The sequence below is a fragment of the Sinocyclocheilus anshuiensis genome, unplaced genomic scaffold (assembly GCF_001515605.1).
Source record: "Sinocyclocheilus anshuiensis isolate Anshui unplaced genomic scaffold, SAMN03320099.WGS_v1.1 scaffold96, whole genome shotgun sequence".
Lineage (NCBI taxonomy): Eukaryota > Metazoa > Chordata > Actinopteri > Cypriniformes > Cyprinidae > Sinocyclocheilus > Sinocyclocheilus anshuiensis.
This window is the reverse complement of record NW_015554094.1, coordinates 426,764-440,572: the sequence shown is the minus strand read 5'-3', so window position 1 is coordinate 440,572 and position 13,809 is coordinate 426,764. Positions and strand designations below refer to the sequence as shown.

The 13,809-nt window shown below is 37.9% G+C and overlaps 1 protein-coding gene across 1 annotated transcript in view; it reads left to right on the top strand.

Moving 5' to 3' along the window:
* LOC107669442 (collagen alpha-1(XII) chain-like) overlaps positions 1-13,809 on the top strand; it is a 79,977-nt gene that overhangs the window by 38,637 nt on the left and 27,531 nt on the right. The window contains exons 34-61 of the mRNA XM_016461665.1: positions 60-189; positions 538-677; positions 951-1,080; positions 1,163-1,302; positions 1,737-1,866; positions 1,953-2,092; positions 2,405-2,534; positions 2,642-2,781; positions 2,869-3,001; positions 3,116-3,255; positions 3,346-3,475; positions 3,555-3,694; positions 3,785-3,914; positions 4,707-4,849; positions 6,327-6,456; positions 6,563-6,705; positions 6,986-7,115; positions 8,032-8,151; positions 8,299-8,445; positions 8,557-8,673; positions 9,489-9,641; positions 9,734-9,808; positions 10,656-10,795; positions 10,926-11,049; positions 11,722-11,865; positions 12,133-12,297; positions 12,390-12,428; positions 12,981-13,119. Of these exons, the coding sequence (XP_016317151.1) occupies positions 60-189; positions 538-677; positions 951-1,080; positions 1,163-1,302; positions 1,737-1,866; positions 1,953-2,092; positions 2,405-2,534; positions 2,642-2,781; positions 2,869-3,001; positions 3,116-3,255; positions 3,346-3,475; positions 3,555-3,694; positions 3,785-3,914; positions 4,707-4,849; positions 6,327-6,456; positions 6,563-6,705; positions 6,986-7,115; positions 8,032-8,151; positions 8,299-8,445; positions 8,557-8,673; positions 9,489-9,641; positions 9,734-9,808; positions 10,656-10,795; positions 10,926-11,049; positions 11,722-11,865; positions 12,133-12,297; positions 12,390-12,428; positions 12,981-13,119 (3,662 nt within the window). The remainder of the gene's footprint in view (positions 1-59; positions 190-537; positions 678-950; positions 1,081-1,162; positions 1,303-1,736; positions 1,867-1,952; positions 2,093-2,404; positions 2,535-2,641; positions 2,782-2,868; positions 3,002-3,115; positions 3,256-3,345; positions 3,476-3,554; positions 3,695-3,784; positions 3,915-4,706; positions 4,850-6,326; positions 6,457-6,562; positions 6,706-6,985; positions 7,116-8,031; positions 8,152-8,298; positions 8,446-8,556; positions 8,674-9,488; positions 9,642-9,733; positions 9,809-10,655; positions 10,796-10,925; positions 11,050-11,721; positions 11,866-12,132; positions 12,298-12,389; positions 12,429-12,980; positions 13,120-13,809) is intronic.

Genomic DNA, 13,809 nt, shown 5'->3' with positions numbered 1-13,809 from the left:
TTGCAATGTTTCTTTGACTTAAACAGACCTTATACTGTATATTCTTTTTATGGAAACAGGAGCAGGTAACAGGAACCACCACCAACACAGTTCTGAGAAGCCTTCAGTCCGACACGCTTTACACCGTGACCTTAATTCCTGTTTACGCAGAGGGTGATGGCCAGAGAATGTCTGAGAATGGAAAAACAAGTGAGTTTCTCTCAGAAACATCAGTGTCTTACTCTCAATATCTTGCTTTCACTGATTAAGAATGAAAAATAGGTGACTAAACGACTCTCTTTGACATTTCTGTCTGATTCTTTTTCCCATAGAGATTATTATGAGCTTACACCCAACTATACAGCCAACAATGGTTCTTCATAAGAAGATGTTTTTTGTTAAGCTCAATGTGCTGTAAAGAATCATTGAAGAAGGTTTATTTTTAGGAGTGAATATGCATATTACACCACTCTGTCCAAACTCCAGTCTGGAAGTATGATCTGGATTTTGCTTCATTCATTTGGTTCCAAAACAGTAAAATGGAAATCTTCTTTACAGGGGCTCTGGGTGGTGTGAAGAACCTGAGGGTCACCGACCCAACCATGACCTCTCTGAATGTCAAATGGGACCCTGCGGACGGGGCCGTGCGTCAGTACAAAGTCTTCTTCGTCCCTGCCGCTGGAGGAACTGAGGCGATGGTGGGACTTTGTCTATTTTTAAATCAATATAAATTATTTTTTACTACAAACACTACCATGGTGTATACTTAAAACAGTATTAACTTAGAAGTAAAGTTTTGTGCTTAATTGTCATAAAAAAATTGTCTCAATGCAAAAAAAAGTAAAATATTATATATATACTGTATATTCTTTAGATTTTGGAGTAAAATTTCATGAGATTCATAAAATACGGTGATCATAAAGGTTTACTCAAGGCATCACTCAAGTTATTTTTCCTATTTTTGTAAATAGGAACAACTACCTGGGGCCCAAACATCTATAGTGTTACGAAACCTGCAGCCTGATACTCCATACACAGTATCCGTGGTTCCAGTGTATCCTGCCACAGAGGGCAGACGCCAGTCTGACAATGGAAGGACATGTGTGTATCAACCTTGCTTATTTATTTATCTATGCACTGGCACACTATCTCTGTTACAAAACTATTGTCTTTCTCACTCTAGTGCCTCTTGGAGGGGTTCGAAACCTCCGTCTAATTGATCCCACCTTCACAACACTCACTACCACATGGGATGCCGCCGACGGGAACGTGCAGGGCTACAAAGTGTTATATGTGCCCACCAACGGAGGAACTGAGCTCATGGTAGGAATATCTGAATATTTCAAAGTTTGTTTTTACAGTGATGATGTCACAAGTGGAAATCTCTCTAAAATCTAATGGCATGGCTTGCAGACAGACGTATATAGACATAGTCTTCCTTTGAGGACAAGAGGTGAGAGAGTAATGCAATGAAACTCTAATTGAATTCTCGTTATGCTCAAAAACCTGCGGGAAGGTTTACAGCTGGGAGCACCAATGTTTAGACGGAGTTGGAGTAAACTGTGAAAACGATTTGTTTGGCAAGCTACAAAGAGAGAGTTCAGTTTTCTTATAGTTTACAAGTTTAGTTTTCTTTATCTCTTTAGATGGGTAGACCTTGTGCAACCAGTCTTCGTTAAAACAAGCTAAGGTTCCTTATTTGGAATGGGTTTGAAGAACATATAGTGTACTGAGCTCCAGTTTCTGTATTCTTTCAGGAACAAGTGTCTGAGAGCACCACAACATTAGTGCTGAGTAAACTCCTGCCAGACACCATGTACACAGTGACTGTTTTGCCAGTGTATGCTGAAGGAGATGGACCTCAACTCTCTGAGAAGGGGAAGACTAGTAAGTGACTCGGTCACACTAAGGAATATCTGAAGGTTTGGTCACATTTCGTCAATGTTGAGTCAACTTTGTTGTTGTCTCTTTAGAACCTTTGGGCAGCGTGAGGAACCTACAGGTAACAGATCCAACTATCAGCACCTTGAACGTACACTGGGAGCCGGCGGAAGGCAATGTGCGGGAATACATCGTCATTTACATTCCTGCCGGAAGCCAAGATCAAGAAGTGGTGAGAATGATTTCCATGGATGTTCCAGAAATGGCAAAGGAAACTGTTGTTTCAGTTGCATATCTCACACTCATTTTGATTTGGTTTTGTGGAGGTTTTGAGCTTATTTTATAAATTATTTGTTCTTACATATGTAAATTTTACTAAATGTTTGCTTGTTATACAAATTACACCTGTAAAGCATTTCTAAGCTCTGCAATCAATGCCGATGCTTCCATTCCAGAGTTGCAAACAGGTTGAATATTTTTTATTGAAACGCTGCTGTCTTGAAAAGTATTTTATTTTTCAATATCTTAAATTTTGCCTGAGCAGGATCAAGTCTCTGGAACCACCACCTCAACTGTTTTGAAGAACTTGGAGCCCGACACAACCTACACTGTGACTTTGGTACCAGTGTATCATGAGATGGAGGGCAAACCTCTTTCGGAGAATGGAAGAACAAGTGAGTTCATTGTGAAAATATACTATAGTGCATCTTTGAATAAACTTGGCCACAAATTGAAATGTCTGGCTATTGTTTACTTAAGTTTATATATCCATGCTTTTCAGGACCATTGGGTGGAGTTCGCAACCTTCAGGTTACCGATCCTACCAGCAGCACCCTAAATGTGCGATGGGAGCATGCTGACGGAAACCCCCGCAACTACAAGGTTTTCTATGTCCCACAGCCTGGAGACACTGAGAAGATGGTAAGATGTGATGAATTAACTTTTAATGGTTTATATGAAGGACCTTTCACATTATGTGACCAAATCTCTTGTTTTTATTGTGATCAGGAACTAGTTTCTGGTGGCACGACAAGCACCGTCCTACGTAATCTCAATGCTAACACAGTGTACAAGGTCACATTGTTGCCTATGTATGAAAATGATGTGGAAGGAAAACGTCAGTCAGAAAATGGAAAGACAAGTGAGTCTAGATATTTGTAACTTACAATTTTGGGATGGAGAACTCATCTGCCTCTATGAGGAATCCCTGCTTATTGTCGGGAGAGGGTTCACCATGTCTGTTTTATTAACGCAGAACCTTTGGGAAGTGTGAAGAACCTCCAGGTGACAGACCCAACTGTGAACTCTTTGAGAGTGCGATGGGACCCAGCAGATGGAGATGTTCGTCAGTACAACATCATCTATGTGCCTGTTGCCGGTGGTGCTTCAAGCATGGTAATTACCTAAATCCCAATTTGTCTCAAGTTTGTCCGTTTGGTTTGCTTGTTAATAACTGGTGTGTGGCTGTACTGATGTACTCCTCAGACCCAAGTGTCGGGAGTGTCTACCAATACTATTCTGAGAAACCTGCAGCCAGACACAGAGTACAGGGTCACCGTAGTACCAGTATATGCCGATGCCGAAGGAAAGAAACAGTCTGAGAATGGAAAAACAAGTGCGTACCTGCAATGTCAAGTTTGGATGTTACTCCATTAGCACATAGCATGCTTAATTTCAATTCTCTCAATTCTCAGAGCCTCTGGGTGGAGTAAGGAACCTGCAGGTCACCGATCCCACAACCAGCTCGCTGAAGGTGCGCTGGGAGCACGCCGAGGGTAACGTCCGCCAGTATCGAATCTTCTACGTCCCAGCAACTGGTGGTGCTGAGGACATGGTAAGAGCTGCTCTCCGAAAGAGGCCCTACTGTCTTTCCGGACGTGCAACTGATCTTCAATAACTCTGTTTAAATTTCATACGTCAACAGGAGCAAGTTTCTGGAGGCACCACCAACACCGTCCTGAGGAACCTTCTGTCAGACACGGTCTATACAGTGACTGTGGTTCCTGTTTATCCAGAAGGAGAGGGTCTCCGGCAGTCTGAGAAAGGAAAGACACGTAAGTTGTACTTGGGAGATATGCATCACTATTACTATCACAAAAAAATCGTGAGGTGCCAAGTGATCAAATCGAGTGGCTTGTTGAGTAGAGCTGTGCTTTGACTTTTCTGAGTTTTCAGACTTTGGGTTTTTAACGGGCGAACAATAAATGGGAGGAACCCAAGTCTTATTTTTTTTTACTTAGACCAAACAACCCTCCAGAACTTCCTAGCAACTACATAGCAACAATGAAAACACTTTGAACAACCTAAGTAACCACTCGAAACAGTCTATCAACTGAGTTTTATACACTCATTGTTCAGAATCAACATAATTTATGAATATTTGTATTAATGCTAAGTATCGATTTTACGTTAACGCACTTCAAAATTGTATACTGTACGTAGAGCAACAACTACTAGGATTAGGACACTTGAGTTCTTTATTTATGCTAGTGAGTTTCACTAAAAGAAACTGGATCCTTTGAACTCATGTTGGAGAGTTTTTTAACGGTTTTCTGTAGAAATAATCACATCTGCTTTGGTTTAAATAGCGTACTAAGCAGTTTTAGCATCAACCCTAAATAACCCCCACCACCTGCCTTTCCTTTTTGGCACTTTCTCACCATAAAACCCATCTGTGCTGCTGTCAAATGCTTTGCTCAGCATTCATTCCTGAACTTTACTGAGCTTCCTCCTGTTAAAACGGCCCTGTGAGCTGTTCGACTTCCTACGCTGTTCTGTAAGTTCCTTGTTCTCACTCTGCTGTTTTGTGGCTTCTTATTCAACACACTCTTGCCCTCTTTTTACAGTTCCAAGAGTCCCACCCCGGAATATCCAGGTCTACAACCCAACTCCCAACAGTCTGAATGTGCGCTGGGAACCCGCCTCGGGCCAGGTGCAGCAGTACAGGGTCACCTACGCCCCATTGAGTGGAATCCGACCTCTTGAGTCTGTGAGTGATGCACAGTTCTGCATATTTACATTTATGCATTTTAGGGACACTTTTATGCAAAATTACATAAGTTATACATTTAATGTACATTAAATGCACGTGTGTTCTTTGCAAATCCGTGATGTAGTATCATTCTCTGACAATTGAGCTACAGGAACACTGTATATGAAATATTGGTTGAAGGGTTTTCATTTTTCGGCACTTTACAACAGTTTTGAACACTGCTTATCCAATCTGCAGTCAAGGATCTACTTGAAAAAAAAAAATCGTTTGCCACACTACACAAAGTTGCTAAAAAAAAAACAGTAGCTAACTACATTGAAACTGTAAAAGGAGGCACGTCATTTCAGATAATTATTAGATTATATAATAAAAAACAACAAGGACCTCAATTAACTCAAACACGTAAATTTACACAAAATGCTGCTAATAAACCCAAAACAAAGGCAATGAATTGATTGCATAATTATAAACAGCAGTATTTAACTAAATATTTATTAAACTACAGCAAGTAAAATGGCTTTTGTGAACCCTACTGGGGGATGACTCATATGAATCTGCGAATCTATTTATTCTACAAGTTCATTGCTACAACAAACCATCTGAATCGATTCACTGAAATTAATTAGACTTTCCAGTACTACTTCAGAGAGAGAGTGAGAGGTATATTTTAAGATAGCATGTTTGTTTACTGCCTCGGCTTGCTTGGAAATGTAGCATTTTATTCAAGGTCCATCGCTACTTAATGGACATAGTAGTTCGTTATTGAACAACTGGAAACTAGTTTTTGTTTTTGCTACTATCAAGGTACTTTAAGTTAGATGCATCGTTAATTAAAGTCACTGCTCAGGATGTTTAGCACCTACCCTTTTGCTTTTAGGCATCATTTACGGTATTTGCCATAGAGAGAAGCTCTTTAGGAGCTGTATAGAGTCTCTCAGGCTCACAAGTGTCCTGTCTGCATAGTTAAACAAAACAAGCTGGGACACAAAAGAGAAATTTTCATATCCTGCGTGCTGACCCATATTTGTCAAACCTATCATTTTGTGCCAGAACTGATGCTGTCATAAGTGATGGTGTATGGAAAATATGCAGCTGCCATCAGTGATGTGAGCCTACAAATAAGAAACAACTGAGCAGATGGGGTGATAATCCTGTGGGGTGTTGACAGGTAGCTGACGGGGTTTCCCCGTCACCCCCGAATCCAATCTCTCTTCAGCTCCTGCCGCTCCCCAGGGGCAATTACGCTGATCTGACAGTATTTATGTAGCATTTAACCCCATGAGCACATCTATTTGCATTACATATCTATTTGGAAATTTTATCTAGCTCCGCTAATCTAAACAGGGGCTTACCGGTGACGTCATTATGTATATTCGCTTTGCCAGAATTGTAACGTCTGCACTGGGTTGCCAGACAGTGGATGTTTGTGAATATACTTGTCTTTGTGTTATCTAAACGATGTTCTTCTCCACAGGTTCTTGTTCCTGGCAACATCAACAGTGCTTTCCTGGATCAGCTCGTCCCGGATACGCCATACTCTGTGAATGTCATAGCGGTATATGCTGATGGAGAAGGCCCAGGAATTGATGGAAAAGGAAAAACATGTAAGCTTGTGCTTTATGGCATGAAATGGAAATTCACTCTGTTTATTAAATGCATGCTATAGATCTTATTGTAACTTAATCCATGCATATATTTTTTTTTTTTCAGTACCACGAGCTGGACCCAGGAAAATGAGGGTCTTCGAAACCACCACAAGCACGATTAGCATTGGCTGGGATCATGCTGAGGGTCCTGTACAACAATATAAGATTGCGTATGCTCCATTGACGGGAGATCCCATCACAGAATTTGTGAGTAAAAGTCCAGTGATTATTGCTCTATATATTTAGTTATTCACGCCTTCATTACTTTTGAGTTTAGGATTCTTTCTATTTGCACTACATTGAGGTCTACAACACAAAGTGAACATAAATTAACCATATTTACTCTCTTGATGAATGCTTCTTATCAGACTGTGCATGATTCATCAGTGCATGTTATTCTAACCAAACAAAAAAGTTTGATTTCTCATTTGATTATCGGTTGTGGTTATTAAACCAAAAATCATAGATCTGATGGTCTTCTCTGCAGACTGTTGTTCCTGGTAACAGAAATAATGCTATCCTTCAAAATCTGCTTCCTGACACCCCGTACAACATCACAGTTACGGCAGTTTATCCCGAGGGACCTGGCGGATCCCTAAACGGAAATGGAAGAACACGTGAGTCACACAAACCGCAAAACATGCCCTACTTTGATTTCACACCTTTGGATGCATTTTCTGTGATTGCTATGCAAAGAAAGCTTATGTTTAGGAGTAACTAACTAAAAGTTGCAACATTACTTGTTTAATTAATTTTTCAATAGCATAACATTATTTCAGCTTTTTATTTATTTTTTTTAATTATTTTTTTTAAAGGTTGTACTACCTTAAATTATAAGTATTGTGTAGCTTGGCAAGCTACAGTTATTTTAGTATTATTTATATGCTATTATAGTTTTTATTGATGTTTTTAATTAGCTTTTATTTTATATTTTCAATTTTAATTTTAGCAATTTTGATATGCATTTTTTCTCATTTTTATTACTTTTTCAAATATAAGTATTTAGATTTCTTTTATTTTTGTTCAGTTTTAATTTTTATTTATTTCCAGTTAATAATTTTAGTGCTTCAACTTTCAGATAGTTGCCACAGCAACATTTCTAACTGTCATTTAGATTTATATTTTATTTTATTTTTATTTTAATCAACAAAAATGTTTTGATAGTTTTAGTTAATGATAATAAGTAGCAAGTACAAGTAACTTCCCCAAAACTGCAACTAACCAAAGCAAGCAGAAATATCTGAACCCTAAGATATTCTTAAGGGTTAAAGGAGAATATGAGTAATTAATTGCTGGTAGGGCATGGTGGAGAGTTTGGAAAACTGTTGTTTGTGTTGGCCATAAGCTAGCTTTGAATCTGCAAGTTAGCATGGGCTAGAATCCAGAACACCCTTCAGCTACCAGCAACTCAGCACAACTAAAACATCACTGTACATCTGTATATGTCTTGTTATTGGACGATTTAAACACTATTGCTATGATATTTAGTGTTTTTTAACCACAAGTCTTACTTACTTTGGATCTTATGTTCAGTTGGCCTGTTGGCGCCTCAGAACCTGCGTGTCTCAGACGAGTGGTACACGCGCTTCCGTGTGTCCTGGGATCCGGCTCCAGCTCCGGTCATGGGCTACAAACTGGTCTATCAACCAACAGGTACCAAATATTGCAAATGTGTGGGAGCTCTGCATGCTGTTTAAAATTTAAATCATGAAATCATAATCGGCCCTGTTTTTTTTTTTCTGTTGAGGATTCATCAATGCACTTCATTTGCTAAATGTTTTGTTGGCATTCCTCCTTTAGATAAAGACGAGTCTTTGGAGGTGTTTGTTGGTGACGTCACCAGCTATACCCTACATAACCTGCTTCCCGGCACAACATATGATGTCCAGGTGTACGCCCAATACGATGGTGGTGTCAGCAAACCTCTCACGGGACAAGGAACAACTTGTATGTTTTCAGATGTTTGGAATGATTTGTAAATTGTTGGTTTTATGCCACTGTTTTCTGCATCAGCAAAATTTACAATTTGAGCGCAACATTTCTGTCTTGATCTTTCAGTGTACCTCAATGTGACATACCTGGAGACGTACAACGTTGGCTACGACAGGTTCTGCATCAAATGGGCGCCTCACCGTGCCGCCACGTCTTACAGAATCAAGCTGAACCCCCTGGATCGTGAGTCACATTCAGGATGTTTTCATTCACTGCCTTCATTATGTATACACTACAATTCAGATGTTAGGGGGTCAGTAAGATGCGTGGTTTTGTTTGATTTATATTTAGAAAGAAATTAATGCATTAAATTGCTCAAAAGTGACAGGAAAGACATTATAATGTATCACAGTTTCCGCAAAAATATTAAGCAGCACAAAATGGATTTAAAAAAAATCCAGCTTTGGCATCACAGAAATAAATTATAATTGAAAATAAACTCAAATAGAAACCCATTATTTTAAATTGTAATAATATTTCACAATATTACTGTTTTTATGGTATTTTTGATCAAATAAATGCAACCTTGGTGAGCAGAAGAGACTTCTTTAAAAAAAAACATACAAAAATCTTACGGACCCTAAACCTTTTAATGGCAGCATATAACTGTAGTTTTTTTTCTGTTATGGAAACTACAGCACAGCACTCTGCTTTTAACTGTGACTTCATTTATCTAGATTAGTTACCTATTGTTTTGTTTATCTGAAGGCACCTTCTTTGTTCACTCTCTAGTGAAGGATGGATAATGTTCAGTGTGCATCGTTACCATTGAATTTTATGGATTACAGCTCCAAAGGAGCTCATGGAAGATACTTTCAGCAACTTCACAAATGCTGCTTATATTTTTCGCAACAGTTATAAAATGTACCCGAAGTACCAATAAAATTTGTTTGTTTTTGAACTGTAATTCATTGGTTTTCTTTGAAAAACTTTAGAATACTGTGTAAATATTGTAGTATGTTTTGATATTGTGGTACTATTGTCTGATCTGTTTGCAGCGGCGGCTAAAGGTCAGCAGGAGATCACCATCACGGCGGGCCAGAGTCAGTACTGTTTCGAAGGTTTGAGTCCAGACTCGCCCTACAGCGCCACTGTGTTTGTCCAGACGCCCAATCTAGAGGGGCCCGGAGTCAGTACCAAAGAACGCACACGTAAGTTCAGGCTTTATCCAGAAATGAGCAGATAATCTTCCTCCTACTGAATTTAAACATTAATGTCTTCTAACTTCTTTCGGTTCGTCTAGGTGTTAAACCCATACCTGTGCCAACAAAACCACCCACTCCCCCTCCACCACCCACTATTCCACCCGGCTGGGCGGGTAAGTGCCTTCAGCCACTGCTTAAGAAATGCAGATTTCATTTATATATCTCAAGTCATGTTGATTTTCACAGTTTTTGTGGCGGAATGTTTCCAATGGCAAGCAGTACTCAAGTTTTCTTCAGAAAGTGTAAAACTCATGTTAGTAATTAGATCGCAAAGAGCGGTTTGAAAACAGTGGAATCAAATGTTCAGAGCTTTTATGGATACATGCATTGCAAACATGTTGTAGATCTGCTTCTTTGGAATGAGTTTGGATCAAATTAATATCAGTTTTAAAGCCTTGGAGAAAATCCTTCTGCTAATAAAATACAGATTCTTTCTTTTTATCTTCAATTCATAAAAAAATATCCCTAAAATTCACGCTGGACCACTCTCAAAACTTGTTTATTTATCACACGAGAGGCCTACAAGTGGCCAAATGCTTCAATTTGCAATGGTTTCCACTCCAGAGGAGTCAGCTGGATTTAAGTACGAAAAGACATGGACTAATCCACCTAGGATTATAAACTTAGTAGAGACATTTTTCGAAAAACTGAGAGTGATGCTTGATGATGTGGAGAGGACAATGTAACTGCCAATGGTGTGATTAAAAATTACACCATTAATTAGTTCCTTTTTAGACCTTCTGGATTTCATATGTACTTCATTCTTGCATAATTTCTCAAGAAAGTGTGACCAATTATGACATTAATTACAGCATGGCGGTTCATTAGATTGTTTTTTTCAGTGATTGTGTTTGTTAGTGAGATTTCATTACCCTTTTTCCACGCTTGTGTAAAAGTTTAATTAGAAACAAGAGCTGTTCTTGTGTGCTGCAGTTCATGGAGTTGTTTTTGTGTTCTTAGTATGCAAAGGAGCAAAGGCAGATGTGGTTTTCCTCATCGATGGCTCCTGGAGTATCGGAGATGATAGTTTTAGCAAAGTGATCCAGTTTGTCTACAGCGTCGTTGGCGCCTTTGACGTCATCGGCCCATCGGGAATGCAGGTATCGCAACTTGTTTGTGACAAAATCTTGTTTGACAATCCAGTCATCTCTGAGTCGGATACATATGACTCGAATGATTGTTCAATCATTGTTACTGTTTAATTGTATCGCAATATGTTTGTTTCGAAAGGTTTCATTCGTGCAGTACAGTGACGATGCAAAGACAGAGTTCAAACTCAACACATATAATGATAAAGGCACCACACTTTCCGCTCTGAAGCTCATCCGCTACAGAGGAGGAAACACTAAGACAGGTATCACTCATACACACCTGAACATTCATAGCTTCGTTTTTCATCTAAATACTGTACACTTTCTTTAAAAGTTATTGGGTGAATCTCACAAAAATGTGTCGCCCCAAATATACGAAAAGAAGAAATTCTATTTTATTTAATATTTTAGAATTCATTTTTATTTTTGTTCAAATTAATTTAAAATATTTTAATTATAAAAAGCATCTGTTTAATTTGGTACAATAAACACAACCATGATGTATGCTTACAGAGTTGTAATGCTTTTATCATTGTAAAAAACATATAAGGCATACATATAATCATTATATATAATAAATTTTTTATAATATTTTTTCTAATATAATATAATTTTATAATTATTATAATTTGTGTATTAATTAATCATATTTTTCTATTTATAATTTATATTATATATTTATATTATTATGTTTATTATGATGTATACTTTTTATTCATTTATATATATTTTTTTCTTTTACTTTTAGTTTTAACTTTGTGGTGAAATATGACTTGAACATTTCTTAACAGATGGATTTGTACATTTTTCTTGATGTTGAGTAGATTTCGGCCAAGCTTACTGTGAAGAATTAGCAGTGACTGGAATATAGACAGAGATATATTTGTGATGGGAAGAGTTTTGTTGATGTTGTTTGCTCTCCTTTAACATCCCAGGCGTGGCTCTGAAGCATGTTTATGAGAAGGTCTTCACTCTAGACAGTGGAATGAGGAGAAACGTACCGAAGGTTGTGGTGGCCGTAACAGATGGACGTTCTCAAGATGAAGTGAACAAGAATGCTGCCAAGCTACAGCACGCTGGTATGACTCACTGCTAAACTTATAGGTTATGACATAAACATGAGCTCATTACCCTATGAGCACATCAACACCTATTCAGGATTCAGAAACTGATAAATGACATTGTGAACTGCACCAGTATGCAGAGCTTTGACAATCGTTGAAGGTTCAGTAGCAAAACACAATCTAATAATGTCTATTTTGATGCAAGAAAAATTCACTAACACTGTCGGTATAGAATATGGTCACTTTAAGATAAACGTGCTAATGTAGGTTGTGCTGTTTCAGGTTACAGTGTGTTTGTTGTTGGCGTGGCTGACGTGGACTTCGTCGAACTGCAGAACATTGCCAGCAAACCGAGCGAGCGTCACGTCTTTGTGGTGGACGACTTTGATGCCTTCTCCACCATTCAGGACAACCTGGTCACATTCATCTGTGAAACTGCAACATCCAGTGAGTTGACAGTTTGTGGTACTTTACATATGATACTTTTAAGAGAAATTTTCATGTGTTCAAGTTAATGTGTTTACGTTTTGCTTCCACAGACTGTCCATTGATCTATGTAAATGGATTCACATCGCCAGGTAGGCATGTGACATATGCATTGCACAAAGTTTTAATGTTTAATCTTTAATCTTATATTCACCAAGGCTGCATTTATTTGATCAAAAATACAGTAAAACAGTAATATTATGAAATATTATTAACATTTAAAATAACTGTTTTCTATTTTAATATATTTTAAAATGTGAATTATTCCTGTGATGCAAATCTGAATTTTACTCTAGTCTTCAGTGTCACATGATCCTTCAGAAATCATTCTGATATGCTGATTTGCTGCTCAAGAAACATTTCTGATTATTATCAATGTTGAAAACGGTTGTGCTGCTTCATATTTTTGTGGAAACAGTGATACATTTATTTCAGAATTCTTTGATGAATACAAGATTCAAAAGAGCAGCATTTATTTGAAATATAATTTTTTTGTAACATTATAAATGTCTTTACTTTGACTTTTGATCAAATTAATGGGTCCTTGCTGAATAAAAATCTTACTGACCCCAAACTTTTGAACAGTAGTGTAATACATGTGTTTGTGTATGTAGACCACTAACATGTTTTATATGTTTTCCCAGGATTCAGAATGCTGGAAGCTTTCAATCTGACTGAGAAGATGTACGCTAGTACCAAAGGTGTCTCTATGGAGCCCGGTTCCTTCAACAGCTACACCGCCTACAGGCTCCACAAGAACGCTTTCCTGAACCAGCCCTCATCGTGAGTTCAAACCTCTCTTGATTAGACTCTGAATGCTGATTTTGTGTACAATTTAGTACTCATCAAAATCATCAAGCAAGACTTTGAAGAAAGAATGCACTTTCTTTCATACTATTACTTCTGTGGAACACAAAAGGAGAAGTTTAGCTCTTTCCATACAGTGAAAGTAATCAGTAACCAGGCACTGTAACACGTGGTGATCTGTTATGGGATACTGTATGGAAGAACCAACAGATTTTGGTTCATTGACATCAAACCTGATGTTACACGTCTTGACATACTATATTTGAATGTTAAAGCTGACCAGCTGAAAAGCTTTTGAAGACATGGACTATAGTGTATGAGTCGTATGGACCGCTTTTCAGATATTTTTACAGTAATTTTTGCAGCTTGAAGAGCAGCATGAACAATGTGTCTAACGTCTCCTTTTGTGTTCCTCTGAAAGTCATGAAAGTATTTCTTTCACTAATAATAATAAGAAATTATTATTAATAATTAGTTAACACTAATAATAAACAGAAATGTTTCTTGAGCAGCAAATCAGCATATTAGAATGATTTCTGAAGGATCAAGTGACACTGAAGACTGGAGTAATGATGCTGAAAATTCAGCTTTACATCACAGGAATAAATTTCATTTTACAATATATTCACATAGAAAACAGTTATTTTAAATGTTAATAATATTTCA